This window comes from Fusarium venenatum (genome assembly GCF_020744135.1).
Source record: "Fusarium venenatum strain MPI-CAGE-CH-0201 chromosome Unknown EDB82scaffold_3, whole genome shotgun sequence".
Lineage (NCBI taxonomy): Eukaryota > Fungi > Ascomycota > Sordariomycetes > Hypocreales > Nectriaceae > Fusarium > Fusarium venenatum.
Window position 1 is genome coordinate 3662447 of NW_027072131.1, and position 15162 is coordinate 3677608.

A 15162-nucleotide genomic window follows, 5' to 3' on the forward strand; every position below is an offset into this window, starting at 1 on the left:
CATTGATAGTGCAAAGTTGCTCTCCACGAATTACGAGAAGGGGATCCTGAGCATATGATCTGGCTTTTGTGCCTCGATACTTCTATGATGCTTCTCGGGCGCCTTTCTTATCATTGCCACCTCAAAAAAAGCCTCGACATGGAGGCACCGCGAGGGGATCACTCAAATGAAAGCCTCAGAATGTCCGTTGTTATAGAAACTCGAACCATGAAGTAATTCATACTTTGATGGAGATGGACTTGTGCTCAAAAGGACAAGTTGTAATCGATGGCACCACCGGGACTTTGTTCAAAGTACCAGGCCATCGCCTTCGCAAAGGCTGATCAAGGACCAAGTTCCGACCATTGAGGCTTCATGGGCATATGTCGATGATTCTTTGATGACAGCCCAGACACACGGTCGATTGGAAGAGGAGACGATTACAGAGAAGATGAGTTTATTTAAGATTGCATTTGGGACTTCATCTTGGTTTCATTCAAATCATCAGCATCATTCTTCATTTGATAGACCCTAATTACACATTCTTTGCATTAATTTGTTGTTCCCAAAGTCTTTTTTCGATGAGACTTTCACTCCCTTTCGTCGCACTTTGCGCAATTCCTGCTGCTGTTGGCATTGCCATCCCTGACAGCTCAAAGGAGATTGGCAAAAGCGACTACGACAAACACCATGAGTACAAGCACCACGGAGAGCATTACCATGGAGTGCACAAGTACCATCATGGGGATCACAAGCATAAACACAAGCATCTTCATCCCCATGAACACATCCACCACGTCCACCATAAGCATCCTATCAAGCCTTGCCATATCCTTACCAAGGAAAGGGTTTGCAAGGACTTCCATGAACTCACCGACGAGGTTGAGAAGGTGACCCACGTTGCCCAGACCAAGGATTGCGGCAATGATGAATCTTGCTGGAGTGTACGTTCAGATAATAACTTGTATCAGGTGTTTGGCAATCCTAACATGTGAAATATAGGGAGTCGTCTATCACATCTACAAGCTCGAGCACCGTCTTGATATCTATGACAAGGAGATCGATTACACTACACTCAAGAAGTGTTTCGGCTGCGGCCAGGAGTCTTATATCATTGACTGCTACCTTGGCGTACGGGTTTATTATCGACTGTTGAGAAGATTGTGCTAATAGCTTGATAGTATGCTGACGCCCTGATCCGCCTTCTCAAGGTACTCAAACACAAGACCAAGCATCTTGAGGGTGAGGTTGATCGTCCCGTCCTTACTTCTATCAACAGTCTTCGATCTGCCAACTACGTAAGTGACCTCTGCTTATCCTTCTTTTCATTTGCGCTTACATACTTGTTAGGCTCTGACTTATGAGGTTGGTCGCCGCATCAGCTGCAAGAAGACGCTCAAGATCATCATGGAGAAGCAGGGTGCCAACGACGGCAGCACCAAGGGTAGCGTCCAGCAAGCCTTTAGCAATTTCATCTATACTCCTCTGATCACCGGCGAGGACTTTGAGAACAAGGGTTCCTACGGCGACCCTCGAGAGGAGAAGTCGGGGAAGAAGTATAACAAGGAGGTCAAGGTCTTAAAGCACCACCACGAGCATCACCACGGTCACCATCACGGTCACAAGCACGGTCATGGTCATCTTCATGCCCACGAACATGGACACAAGCACGGCCACGTGTACCACAAGTACAAGCATGACGAGTACAAGGAGTACGAGTACAAGCACGATGATGGCTACAAGCACGGCGAGTACAAGCATGATGAGCCTCACTATAACCATCTTTCTGTTCGTAACCAAGATTGGCAATCCGTGGACAAGAACAATTACTCACTGGAACCCAGTAACGATCACTACGTCAACAACCCTTATGATGCCTATCATAACCTACAGAGGGAGAAGGAGTAGAGAGAGAGAAGATAAGGAGGAGGAGGAGGAGGAGGAGGAGGAGGAGGAGGAGGAGAAGAAGAAGAAGAAGAAGAAGGAGAAGAAGAAGAAGGAGAAGGAGTAGAGAGAGAGAAGATAAGGAGGAGGAGGAGGAGGAGGAGGAGGAGGAGAAGAAGAAGAAGAAGAAGAAGAAGAAGGAGAAGAAGAAGAAGGAGAAGGAGTAGAGAGAGAGAAGATAAGGAGGAGGAGGAGGAGGAGGAGGAGGAGGAGGAGGAGAAGAAGAAGAAGAAGAAGAAGAAGAAGAAGAAGAAGAAGGAGAAGAAGGAGAGAGAGAGAAGATAAGGAGGAGGAGGAGGAGGAGGAGGAGGAGGAGGAGAGAAGAAGAAGAAGAAGAAGAAGAAGAAGAAGAAGAAGAAGGAGAAGAAGGAGAAGAAGAAGAAGGCAAAAGATCGGGAGTGGCTTCGTCGAGAGCTATTGAAAGAGTACGCTTGGGACAGGGGATACGCGCCAGAACCACCAAAGTGGCATTCACTACACCGCAGCCCTTACAACTACTACAACGGCAATCGTCGCTGGGAATATGGTTTTAAGGAGGAGTCTTGAAATTGATTCATAATGCTGTTGTAACTAGGTACTCACTTGTGCAGTTTGACTCTTACAGTAACTTGGTACTGGAGAGTTCAAGTCAAGGTTTTACTGTTTAAATGTTACAAGTTTATCATGATTGATATTGACTCAAGAGGCCCTTTTAACGTGCTGTTCATGATTCGTGCAGGGATTAGTTATATTGATTAGAAATAAGAGCTGAAAGGGTGTAGGAAGACTCCACTTGTCGACGTCGTTGGCTGAGGCTTATTTTGGGCTGTGACGATGTCTCATGATGTAACTGTCAAGTGATGTCATTTTTCTCTCTATCTTTTCTTCTTTCTGTTCCTCTGCCATTCTCGCTCTCTCTAACTGTCACTACTGACAGAGAGGACTTAGACTCAAGCATCTAGTCTTAATGGGGAATTTATAATCATCTCTTGTTCTTTTCTTCTGCGCCACAAGATCTGTAATAAGTAGTTAGTAATTCACTTCACTGCCGCGTCACCCCTGTCTCGCCGCGCTAATGCCAAGTAACACCATTAACAAGTCATCAAAACCACAGCCATTCTTGGCTTTTTCGTGACTACGCATGATGGCAAGGCTGAGGAAGGGTTACCGGGCTTATATCCCGGAGATTGGAAGAGGGAATCATCCGCGGACCACTCCGAGGACCCGAGATCTCTCAGTTATGTCACTACTATCCTCTCAGCCTCTCGGCAGTGGAGTTTTATGTATGACGATCATATAACTAGGGACTAAAACATCTAGTGCTGGAGCAAGGGGAGGGAAAAAAGCTTGGAATTAACAAGGGGACGTCCCCGAGTTGCGTAACAGGGACCCATAACATTGCCAAGTATTATAACACCATTAATACCCTTGCACGTACATTTATCTATTTCCTTTTTATAACATTTCCTCCCTCCTCTTTATTTCTTTGTTTCACTTCATTTTGGCTTGAAGTCGGTTGTTGTAGCTCAGCTGCTTGCCATATACGGGACTTAATTGACCACCACTTGCTCGTCCAGCCAATTTTTGTCAAAAACACCAAGAATTACATCACCACACCACAACACAACATATACTCGAAATGGCTGTAAAAGGCGTCTTTTCATACTGGGTATGCTGAAACTACACTTTCCTCCAAACAAATATCTCTAACAAAACCAGTGGTTTCCAGTACTCTCAGGCCTAGTCTGGTGTGGGATGCTTCTGGGCCTCCTACTAGAATGGCAAATTAATCAACATGGTCGTCGCTATCCTACGCAGTCTCTCCACTCCGACGTCGCGTACATTTCAAACGTCGGCGCTGACCGTCTGTGGCCGCTCTTCATCACTGGATGCGTCCTCACTTCCATTTTCCTCGACGCCGCTTTTCTTTCCGAGCGATGGCTGCGACACAGGGGTCGTCTTGCGCCCAACACGACGCTTATGGAGAAGATCCTTACCTGGCTCTCGATCGTTTTTGCTGCAGTCGGTACTGTCGGGCTCATCTGCTTGGCCATCTTCCGCACTGGCAGATACACTAGGCTGCACCATACCTTTTTGGCTCTCTTTATTGGAGGTTACCTGATCTCTGCTGTCTTTATCTGCTGGGAGTATCAGCGTCTCGGAATTAGTAAGTCCAGCGTCTATCTGTCTTAACCTAGTGAAACAAGTCGCTGACCAGTCGACTCAAAAGACTACCGGGAGCATCGCGTTCTTCGCATCTCTTTCTGGGTGAAGCTCACCTTCATCTTGGTCGAAGTCGCCCTTATTATCGCCTTTGGTGTTACTAGCCGCATCAAGCAGCGAAATGCCGCCGCCATCCTTGAATGGGTCATTTCATTCATCTTCACCTTCTACGCCATCTCCTTCGTTATCGACCTGTACCCTGCTATCCGTACCAAGCCCAACCACGCCAGGCACCCGAAGTACGTGCCTTCTGCCGCAGTCGATTCCAGCAACCCAAGCTACGAAGGATCGCGCAGCAACGTTAACGACGGGCGGGACGTCGAGATGGCCCAGAATGCTCCTCCTCCCAGAGACTTCTAATAGAAGTCGCTACCCAAGAACTTGCACCAAAATCAGCGATCGTGTGTCCGACTGGATGTTTGTGCAGCACTCAAGCTCACCTAAATTTGGCCACTACATACACCACTTCTCATGTTATATGGACTTATGCCGGAATGATTCCCCCTTTTGCATGGCGTTTGGATTGGAAATTGGAATTGGCTTGCACTATTAGAAAGAGAGACTTGCATAATGTTTCTATTACTGTTGCTTAGACAAGAATTAACAATCTGTATCAACATTTCCGTAACAACTATTCATTTCACTTATGCGAGACTTGGTATATGTCCCAGTGGGTTAGCAGAAAAGCTGGCCTCCTGAGGTTTAGGGTACAAATATCAGTAGTGCAAGAAGTGTGATCTAAGTAGTATAAACTGATTTGCTAACTTCATCTCTTATCTCACATCTTTTACCAAACGTACACTCTCTTGCGGAAGCTTCGGCCTCAACAACATGAATATGACATCAATTTTGGTGTATTTCACGATAAAATGCGTCATAGCTGGAACGAAATACAGGAAACTACATCAACGAATAAAACAGCCCCTTTCACTCAAGATGTCAAATACAATCCTTACTTCTAGTGCAATATATTACCCCTAGTAGTGGCCAATCATAAACCGTAACGCTTTGCTAATAACCGCTGCAACGTTCAAAGAAACAGGAAACCAGGAAACCCAATTTATACGCCAAACACTATCCTGCCAACTTGCCCAACCCAATTCATTGTCCGTAACTTTGTCTTGGCGTATTGTCTACTCAATTGTCCAAGTTCTCTCTAAACCTGGAGTCTCTTGAGGGACTGTGGCTTTGTCGTGCAACAGGGTCCTTAATCGCTGGGGGAGGAGTAATGGCAGGAACTTGTTCGTCATCATCCGAGTCACTACTTACAGGACTCACACCACGTGAATCATGTAGTATGTCACGGTCGCTCGACTCGCCATTTGTGCCACGGCCGGCAAGTGCAACGTCTCGCATGCTTGTTGCCCGGTTGTCGAGACTTGTGGCACTGTGATTGGTGTCAGGGTCTCTCAGAGCGGCGCCACCGACGAAGCTTCCTCTCTTGTCGCCTTGGCTTTCGCGATCCTTCTCTCCGAGAGACTTGCCTCGCGAGAAGCGGTTCTTGATCCACCCTTTGACCTTGGATGTCGGTGATGTCGCGTCACTGAGCTTTCTTCGGCCCCGCTCGGTGCTGCCCGTTTCTGTGTCAATAGCTGCTTGTGCATCCTGTTCAGTCGAACCAGGCGCGGCTGCTGTAATAGGGGACGAGGCAGCATCCTCACTTCGAGTGCTTTCGCCGTCGTCAATAGCTTCCTCGCCAGAAACCGCTGTGTCACCTTTAGCCTTTAGCTTCTCTTCCTTAGCCTGGCGCCTCTCCTCCGCTCTGGCAGCCTTCTCCTCAGCCTTCTTTGCCTTATGTTCCTGCTTTTCTTGATCTGTCCGATATGTAAGCAAAAATCATGAATGTTCACTTTAGTAAACATACCTTTGATCTTCTTGTTGATTTCTCTGACCTCGCGCTCACGCGCCTTTTGCTTCTCCTGTTCAGCCTTCCTGGCTTCCTCTTCCATCTTGAGCGTGGCAAGGCGCTCTCGCTCAATTTCGGCCTTCTCGTTGATGTTGTCCAAAATAGGCTGCATCCTCTTGGCTGCAATAGCGTCTACATCATGAGGATCCATGAACTTCCCACCTCCGATGTCAATTTTACCCTTGTTCTCATTGCGAGCTTCGTGGCTAGCATTCGCCATCCGATGAGCCTTGACCTCCCACTCACTCATTAAAGTAGGATTCACTTGACCAGTCTCATTATACACCTTCTCATCCATACCCTGTAGTCGAGCCGTGACGTTACGCTGCGCTGCAGCTAGCAGCGCGTTACGGTCATCTTGACGCTTCTTCTGGTCGACCTCTGTAAGCTTGTTGGAGAAAAGTGACATTTGTTGCCGGATTTTCTCGGACTGTTGACGGTCGTTGATGTCGCCGTCACTGGAAGATCGACGGCGCAGCTTTGTCAACGTGAACCGCCGCTTTGGAGATGCCGAATCATTTCCATAGTAAGATTGAAAGTCTCGGTTTTTCTGGTGTTCCTGTTCTAGTTTGGCCAATCGTTCTTGGGCTTGCTTGTATGCAGCATCTTGGAGATTGACATACGGCTTCGGCTGTGCTATATCGGAGTCTCGTCCTTGATTTTCCTTAGCCTCGTCAATTATCTTTTGCTGCGAGAGGTACATCTTTCGAGCCATTGCAACCGCCGATGCATGAAGCTGCTCGTTATTCTGTCGTTCATCCACCTCTGGCTTAACCGGAGGGTTCGACGTGAACATATTGCGAGTCATGGTAGTGACCGGCACAGCACCTGCGTTATCGGCTGCTGGCTTGGACTTCATACTTGCCCTATGCGCAAGGGTAGCTCCGCTGAGGGCATCGGGTCGTCTATTGGGCTGCGGGGACGATGTGGCAAGACTGTCTGGAGCTGAGGGTGTAGATTTGGCTCGTCGTCTTGTAGTCGACATGGCTCCTTTCGCTGCAGCAAGAGACTTTTGCCCTTGCAGTGAAGTGTCGGGTGACGCTAGATTGGCCTGTCGCATAGAGTTTGTTCGGTTTGCGTTGAATGCTTGAGTAGCAGCCGAGTTTCCCCATCCTTCATGGGCTTTCTGTTGGCTTGATGCTCGATTCAACGCAGCTGTGGCAGAACCCACGGCTTGAGTAGCAGCAGAACTTCCCCAACCTTCATGTGTCTTTTGATGGTTTGGTGTGTGGTTTAATGCAGCGTTGGCTGAGCCAACAGCTAGAAGTGCAGCTTTGTGGCCGTCGGAGTTGGATGCTGGTTCCCATGATGGTGCCATCTTATAATTCTTTGCCAAAGCGGCAGCTGCGGATGCGGATGACGTCTTGTCGGGTTTCCAGAGTTCGATAGGCTTTTGATTAGACCATCCAAGAGAAGCGGCAGCACTCGCAGCAGCACCGTCGGGACGAAGACCAGCAGATGGATAACTAGGAAGATCTCGGGGATCTGCGTATTTGAGACGACCCGAGTTGTTGGCTCCTATGTAGCATATAAGTGTCAGAATGTGTTGGGCCACGCCGCAGGTGGATGACGATTGTCAGCCATAAGGGACTTGGGTACATACCTGGAGCCGCTGCCGGCTGCGAATGGATCATGGTTGGCTGCTGGGATGTGCTGGTGGGCATTGTAATGCGACTCAAATGAGTGCTTGCTCAGCTGCTCGTATTGGAGCAACGAGTGGATGCTGCACTGATGATCACGATGCGCCCAGCGCGTGGGGGAAAGAGTCTTTGCAGGGCCGCGAGGCCTTGTGGCAGAGTTTCGGGATGCGTTTCCAAGGATCTTGGCCGACTTGATGTCGCTTGGTGTTTAATTGACTGTCGTATCTGCCTTATACATGGGTGTGCCGGATGTTCGCCTTTAGGTGGGAATTGCTTGACTTGTGGACCTGGCTGTCTTTTTACAGGGAATAATGATAATGGGTACGAGGACTTAGTATAAAATACTTTGGTATTTGGTGGTGATGAATATGTATATCGGATGGTTGATTTCAAGTCGAAGCAGCGTGGAAGAGTTGGGGAAAGAGAGCAAGATAGAGGAATACGGGTAAAAGCAAGATTTATTCAATTTACAAAGATAAACGATGATGCTGTGAAATGAGACCCTCGTGGCGCTGGTGTTGGAGTCCTCACTCTAATGGCGTTGGCCCCGAGACGGTGCTTTCCTTCCTTTCCTTCAAAGGCAAGCATACCTACGTCAGGGTCACTTCTGTAGCTCTTTCCCTTCCCGGCCCTGCGATACGCTACCCCAGATAGTGCTAGTTATGACGTCACATCAACCTTGGCGATGATCTCAGGTGTCGACGCTAGTTGTTAGCTTCGCACAGTGACGAAGCTATTCGTTCTTCAGCTTTGGGTGTAGGTGATGGAATCTGTTTGTCGAGATGAGAAACAGTCTCGACAGTACTCGTCTATAACCTCTTCAGCTCCGCTAGGTTTCTAAATGCCTCAACATGAAGACATGTATCATCAGACAACATATGGCCATTGTAGTACTATCAATTTGCACTGTACCAGAATAGCCTATCAATTTTTTAGTCTCGTCTATTCATGGGAGACATCTTTCTCCATTGGCACTATTTTGACATCAACTAAATTAAGACATCGAACTACAGACCTTGGATACGAAGAGACCCTAAACGGAAAAGGATTCAAACAAAAGAGGCGTCTTATCCCCTTCAACCCCAATTGGATTGTAGAAGAGACCAAAGTCCTGTGCCTGAAACCTTGGTCCTCTCTCACCTGAGAACTAACGGTGCGTCTTGTCTTTCATTTGTCTTGGTTTCGGAATGGCTCCTCGGTGCTTTCGGTAGTGATATTGAGATCGTCGCTGCTTGTCGCTCTTTTAGTTTGTTTTAGCTCTCCTCTAGTGGTTGCTTTGAACCCTCCGATCTCTTGCGGCGCTGTTCGCTCGATTGATCGACCTGCAAAAACCCTGGTTTCAAGCCCGTGTTACACACTAACTATTCTCCCGTCCCTTTCTTTCTCTTCATTCGCACAGCCCCGAAAGCCACGACACGATTACTTGACTCCCGAGACCCTTAGATCAACCATACTGATAGACTTAGGAGAACAGGTTTCTTGGCATTACCATGACTTCTCACGCTGGTCTACAGAATGTCCTGAATTTTCGTGATGTCGGTAAGACGGTCAATGACTTCTTGGGTACAAGGTAACACACATTGACATCCCCGATATATTGCAGAAACTGTGACTTACACACGTCAGACGAATTCGTGAGGGCTTGTTCTACCGTTCAGCAAGACCAGGTATGGATGGATAGCATCTTTATATGGATATATGCAGTATGCTAAGAACCTCTGAGATGATGCCACCCTTTCAGACAGACAACTTATCAGGGATGGTCTTGGCGTCAAGACCATCATTGACCTAAGAACCAAGTAAGACCTTCAGGTCATACACATCACGATTGTATACTGACACGTGCAGAACTGAACACCTCAACCAAGCCAAGAGACGCAAAGAGCAATCCAGTATTCCTGCACTCGTCAAGTCTAATGAAGCTCTTGCTGAGCCACTCCAAATCTCTGGTCTGAACTATCGAGACGTCAAAATCACAGGCCGCCCGTTCGAGCTGTTTCTTCTGAGTCAGTTATCATGGTGGGATTTTTTGTAAGCTATCAAGAAACAATCACCTGTAGTGCAGAAACACTGACCCCTTCCTACAGCCGCGTTGTTTTTCTCTTTCTATGTGGCTATCGTACTGAAGCCATAAATATCATCGGAGAGAAAGTTATGATCCCACGTGGGCTTGTAGGACTGGGTTTAGATACGCTCGACCAGTCCACCAAGGAGATTCACGAGGCCTTGTCTCTCTATGCTGCCCCATCAGCTCTCCCTTCCATTGTTCATTGCACCCAAGGCAAAGACCGAACAGGTAAGGGGAAGCGGTCTTTTCGTTTTGCACCGGGATTAACTTTTGTCTAGGCCTCATCTGTGCTTTGGTGCTCATGATCCTGGACGTGCCTATCTCCGCCATCGAGTACGATTATGGGCTCAGCGATGAGGCACTTATTCCCGAGAGAGAACAGCGTCTTATTGAGATTCGAGAAATTGGCTTGACGGATGAATGGCTCCACACCGCTGATGATATGATTGTTGGCCTTCAAAAACACCTTGACGCCAAATATGGTGGGCTCAATGCGTACCTAGATGGCATCGGATTTGGTTCTGATGATCGAGCCAAGCTACAGGATGTCTTGCTTTACTAAGACCAAGGTTCAGTGTAGGGAACGTCATCACATGAGGGAGGGATTGAATGTTCATCTTAGGGTGTTGTCTTCTATTTCTTTCTAAATCGACCCTGTAACCAGCATCTATACATCTTGAGCTTTGAGGCTCTGTTGACGAGCAATCGTCGATCAACAGCAAGGTTCTCCACCTCGAATCGGGATGATTCTTCTGTCTTAGTTTCCTCTGCATCTGTGCTTTGAACAGTATCAGTCCTTTCAGGGGTATCGCTGCCACCTTCCAGGGCTGCTGGGGTCTCTTCATTGGCATTCTTGCCTGTCCAGATATCCGAAAGTTGATCCTTGTCAAAGAAGTAGACACGGGTGCCATCGCCTCGAATGTAAAAGTTTTCATCCAGATATCGACCCTTGCGGAACCGAACCTGGGCCAGGTCTCCTCTTCCATAGTCTCGGAAGCAGACCAGGCCACCGGGCTTGAGAACTCGGTAAACGTTATCAACGGCCTTGGCCCATTGATCAGGCGACAAAGCAGAGAAGATGAAAATAAGCACGGCGACATCTACGGAACCTTCTTCGAGTCCAGGTGGTAGGCTGTCACTAGCGACGTCCCATACGTCAGCCTGGATGAAGTCGGTATTGTACGCTTCATTCTTGCGAATGACCTCTACGGCAGTCTTTGAGTAGTCGCAGGCATGGATCTTCAGCTGCGGGTTCTTATTCTCGGCCAAGACTGGGAAAGCCGTGTTACCAGCTCCTGCACCGATCTCCAAGACGAGCTTGGGACCAGCATCTTCCTTGGTTACCTCGGCTAGAACAGGAAATTCCTGCTGAAGCCATTTGCGATTCTTGAAGAAATTGGCGGCATTGTTCTTGTAAAACAAGTTCCACCATCTAGCGGGGTCCTGACTAAATTTTCCTGGGTTTTCATGTCAGCAACTCTTCGTGTTTTGAGTTTGCAGAATGGAAAAAGAGTGTGTATAAGGTGTGAGTCAGATGGGAGCGAAAGAATAAGAAGGAATAGTTTGTCTTCAGTAGTATCAGATGAACTATGCATTGGTGTTGTATCATCAGGAAGCACCTGGAGTAATAAAAAAAATCGATGTGAAAGCTTGGGTGGTGACTTACTCTTCTCAAAGTCCGAGACAGGGTTTTGGCGCTGTTTGGCATATTGCTGCTCCGCATACTCCTTGTATGCATCGTCAGTCTCAACGTGATCCCAGGCATTGAACTCGAAGACATCGTCTGCTTCGCTCAGATACCGACTACCAAACTGGAAGGGATCACTCCGCTTCAAGTTATTGGTGGGATCATGCGATCGGTGAGGCGGCATCTCATTAGCCTCGGTCTCGGGGGCGACGGCTTCAGTGACGGCCTCGGTGACCGGATCCTTGACGTTCAACGCGGTCATTTCCTGAACAGGAACAGGAATAGACACGGGTGTCAGGCTCGCAACGGCCTCGCCACTTAGCGTTGAAGACGCCATCTTGGACTTGTTATGTCCTTGAAGCATGCACTCGCAGGCGCAAGTAGTGTGCTTGTCACAGCACTTGTATTTGGCACTGTCGAAGTGAGGATGAAGGATGCTCGAAAGTCAAGAAAAATTTCTGTGGAAAGATGGATTTTATCTTCAAATATATGATATGGGTCCTTTAGGTAACCAATAAAAGAGCGCGTTGAGTCTGTCGGAATTTGTGATATTCCGTCCCAGTAGCTCCATGACAGGTAGCCAATCACGAGCGACCTGGCCCAGCTGGTGCACGTAGCATTAAGCCTCTGGTGTCCAATTGAGCTGTATCATTGTGAAGTCAATCATCAACCCGAACACTCTCGACGCCCACATTGAAGCGATACAACTATATAACATCGAAATTCTTACTCACTACATCGACGCGATCGAATTCATCCCACAACGGCAACATGGCTACTTTGCTCGCCCGACCGCAACCCCAGCTATCGCCAGCTGAAGCTCTCCATCTGGCGCAACAAGCTCCCGCCATCCTGAAGAGCAACCCCAAGGCTTTCTCAGCCTCGCCTCTTGTATCCCTCTTCTCAGCGGCTGAAACCGTGGAGCTATGGACAATATATGAGAACCTCATTGTTACATGTCTCCAGACGGGGGACGACGATTCAGCGCATTTGTGCCTGGAAAGATTAATCCTGCGGTTTGGAGATGAAAACGAACGCGTGATGGCACTCAAGGGTCTTATTAAAGAGGCAGAGGCAACAGGCAACAATGAACTGCAGACGGTTCTAAAGGAATACGAGGATATCTTGCAACAGGATGGCACAAACATTGTGAGCATGTTGCTTTGTGGACACCAAGACGTTGTACTGACAGACACAAGTATATCGCCAAGCGACGAGTAGCCCTTTTGCGATCTATGGGAAAGACGCCTGAGGCGATCTCGTCATTAGTATCGCTGCTCGAGTTCAACCCCACTGATGCTGAAAGCTGGGCAGAGCTCTCGGATCTCTACCTCTCACAAGGCCTGTACTCCCAAGCTATCTATGCCCTAGAAGAGGTCATTGTACTAGCACCTAATGCGTGGAACGTATGTTACTCCCCTTCCCTCATGACTGACCACGTCTGACACTGCTCTATAGTTGCACGCAAAGCTGGGTGAGGTAACGTTGATGGCAGCCAACGAGACAAGCGATGGATCTCCTCAGAAGCATCTTGCAAGCTCAGTGAAGCGGTTCTGCCGAAGTATTGAACTTTGCGAGGACTACCTACGAGGATATTACGGTCTGAAGAAGGTCACCGACAAAATCTTGACCGAAACCGCCAAGTTCAAGAAGCAGCAACCTGAAGAAGACGAATTCTCCCTACCAGATCAAGATACTCTTCAAAAGCTGAACCAGGCGGCTACCCAGAAGTTAGCAGAGATTGTCCGCAGATACGGAGCTCGGGAACCTTTATGGCAGGGGTACAATGCAGATGAGATCGCTGCTGCTCGGGAGTTGCTTGACAAGTCGTCTTCAGAGGTTGTCCGGTGATCGATCATGTACGCAAGGGCTTAGACCCAATGATATGGCTAGGATGCTGCATTGCAGATGCCGTGACTCCAAAACAGTGTGCACAAGGTGAAGATAAGCACCACCAGTCTGCCAAGAGGGTTTCTCCCATCTGATGAGGTGCGCGATTAGCTCGCTTCCTACAAGTCTAAGGCCTGCAAAGGCGGAAGTGGCAGAGCATGCACAACATGGGCTATGGCGGCCTTTCGAGGCCCCTAAAGACTTGCAAGTGGAGGCAGCAACGCCGAGTTGGGCATTGCTGGGCATTCAGCACGTGGCGCCATACAAGGACATGCTGGTGGGGTCCACCCAGGTTCCAAATGGAAGATGATCGAGTTTATTCACAGGGGAGATAGGCTGAGTTTGCGGGATTGGGGCTACTCAATACTTCTGCTGACTTCGTTGAACGTTTAGGCAGAAATTTACCTATCTTTATCAGCGAGCTTGCTTTCCTCCATATGTAATGTCTATGCGGCGTCGAGTTAGACCAGTACTGGACATCAAGACTACAGCATGATACCTCGGCTGGCTTTGCTGCATCGTGGTGAATAGCATTGACATCGAGACTCCAAATCAAGAGTGGATTGTCTCCACGTCGAATGCGTAGCATCATGTTTGTTCCCTTGGCGGCTCATGATGGCCGCTTTTTATGGATCACCCACAAACAGCGGAGTCTTGCGGAAGAACCGACATGGTGTAAACGGGGACGATGATCAATACACCCCAGATCTCTCGATTTTAATTTGGGGATTGCTGCTCTGAACTGATTTCGAAGCATGCATCAATGCTAAGAGCATGAATCGACCATGGCTGTTTGACCGATATTCAATGGCAGATGATGAAATACGAAGATATAGGGTGTCAAATTAAACTCAACATGTCGTTAAATCTTGACGTGCCTTCGCCACTGTACACTTGGCCACCTCTGGATGGCGGAGGCTCTGCGGGAAGGCGCAAGTGCTGATATTTGATGTCGAATACTCTTAGTTGGGTGGTATCAAGTTGAGGCAAGTATGTGTGAATGTGAGAAGCAGTTTATGGAAGGTCCATGCTGTTCCCATTCTGTAATCGTCGGTTAGAGCTTGCACCTGTTATGATTTACTGTAGAGTCAAGACAGCGACTACTGTCTGCAAACGGCTCACTGTTGCAGCGACCTAGTTACCTTGTTTGGTTGTCTCATGATGAGCTGGCTTTGGGTTCCTACTATCGGGCCTCAACACTGAAGATGGGGCGCAAAACTCTCTGGTCAGCCAGTCGCAGAATGGAGGGCAGCGGGTTAAAGAGGACTGTTGCAGGGCGAGGAGATCACTTCGTTCTGGTTGATGGAAGGAAGAAGGGCAAAAGAAAAACTAAAAATGACAGTAAATGGAGATATAAGGAGGTTGCAGTTTGCCAGTGCCTCAGGTTTCTTCCTCGTCCTTTCATCTGCCGCGTGTTTGCTTCAATGATTGAGCATCAAGCAGTATCCAGTATCACCGCCTATGGAAATTTGACTGCTCCGGGTAGCGACACCTGCGCCTCGGTCCGTTCCGATTTCTTCGTTTTACATATGATCAAAGACTAAAGGATAATTGGCCAATGCCGTTGCACAGCCTTTGTCGAACAGAACGACACATATTCATCCAAGTCACTCAGGCGGGACAGCAGGCGACCTGTTTGCCGACTTTCATGACACTGTTGTCAACGATTTGGAAGTGTCTGATACCCAACTTAGAAGACGACATCAGCTTCAGACGGGTACTGCCGACTACTACTCTGTGGTGTTTAGTTGTCAGTTCCAAAAGCCTCCTCCGGCGCTAACAGACAACGATATCATTCTAGCGGTCAGAGCAACAAAAGTCTATCATTCGACGACAATGAATCAAC

The 15162-nt window shown here is 48.2% G+C and overlaps 6 protein-coding genes across 6 annotated transcripts; 4 read left to right on the top strand and 2 right to left on the bottom strand.

Annotated features, from left to right (window-relative positions):
- Window positions 1–560: 560 nt before the first annotated feature.
- On the top strand, window positions 561–2208 carry EDB82DRAFT_526963 (uncharacterized protein; the record flags this gene model as incomplete). Its single annotated transcript, XM_065609169.1, has 6 exons — window positions 561–923; window positions 982–1110; window positions 1161–1277; window positions 1330–1771; window positions 1824–1986; window positions 2091–2208. 6 exons carry the CDS (start codon window positions 561–563, stop codon window positions 2206–2208), a joined length of 1332 nt encoding a protein of 443 aa, XP_065463978.1.
- Window positions 2209–3541: 1333 nt separating this feature from the next.
- On the top strand, window positions 3542–4485 carry EDB82DRAFT_477605 (Frag1/DRAM/Sfk1 family-domain-containing protein; the record flags this gene model as incomplete). The annotated part of the gene is made up of 3 exons (XM_065608093.1): window positions 3542–3571; window positions 3622–4069; window positions 4121–4485. 3 exons carry the CDS (start codon window positions 3542–3544, stop codon window positions 4483–4485), a joined length of 843 nt encoding a protein of 280 aa, XP_065463979.1.
- Window positions 4486–5262: 777 nt separating this feature from the next.
- Window positions 5263–7695, bottom strand: EDB82DRAFT_477606 (uncharacterized protein; the record flags this gene model as incomplete). Its single annotated transcript, XM_025727490.2, has 3 exons — window positions 5263–5939; window positions 5990–7549; window positions 7635–7695. 3 exons carry the CDS (start codon window positions 7693–7695, stop codon window positions 5263–5265), a joined length of 2298 nt encoding a protein of 765 aa, XP_025581951.2.
- A 1466-nt stretch (window positions 7696–9161) lies between these two features.
- Window positions 9162–10301, top strand: EDB82DRAFT_526966 (protein-tyrosine phosphatase-like protein; the record flags this gene model as incomplete). Its single annotated transcript, XM_025727491.2, has 6 exons — window positions 9162–9241; window positions 9298–9338; window positions 9395–9470; window positions 9520–9702; window positions 9759–9967; window positions 10018–10301. 6 exons carry the CDS (start codon window positions 9162–9164, stop codon window positions 10299–10301), a joined length of 873 nt encoding a protein of 290 aa, XP_025581952.2.
- Window positions 10302–10372: 71 nt separating this feature from the next.
- Window positions 10373–11763, bottom strand: EDB82DRAFT_526967 (S-adenosyl-L-methionine-dependent methyltransferase; the record flags this gene model as incomplete). The annotated part of the gene is made up of 2 exons (XM_025727492.2): window positions 10373–11196; window positions 11406–11763. 2 exons carry the CDS (start codon window positions 11761–11763, stop codon window positions 10373–10375), a joined length of 1182 nt encoding a protein of 393 aa, XP_025581953.2.
- A 434-nt stretch (window positions 11764–12197) lies between these two features.
- Window positions 12198–13277, top strand: EDB82DRAFT_526968 (uncharacterized protein; the record flags this gene model as incomplete). The annotated part of the gene is made up of 3 exons (XM_025727493.2): window positions 12198–12575; window positions 12626–12832; window positions 12885–13277. 3 exons carry the CDS (start codon window positions 12198–12200, stop codon window positions 13275–13277), a joined length of 978 nt encoding a protein of 325 aa, XP_025581954.1.
- Window positions 13278–15162: the final 1885 nt, after the last annotated feature.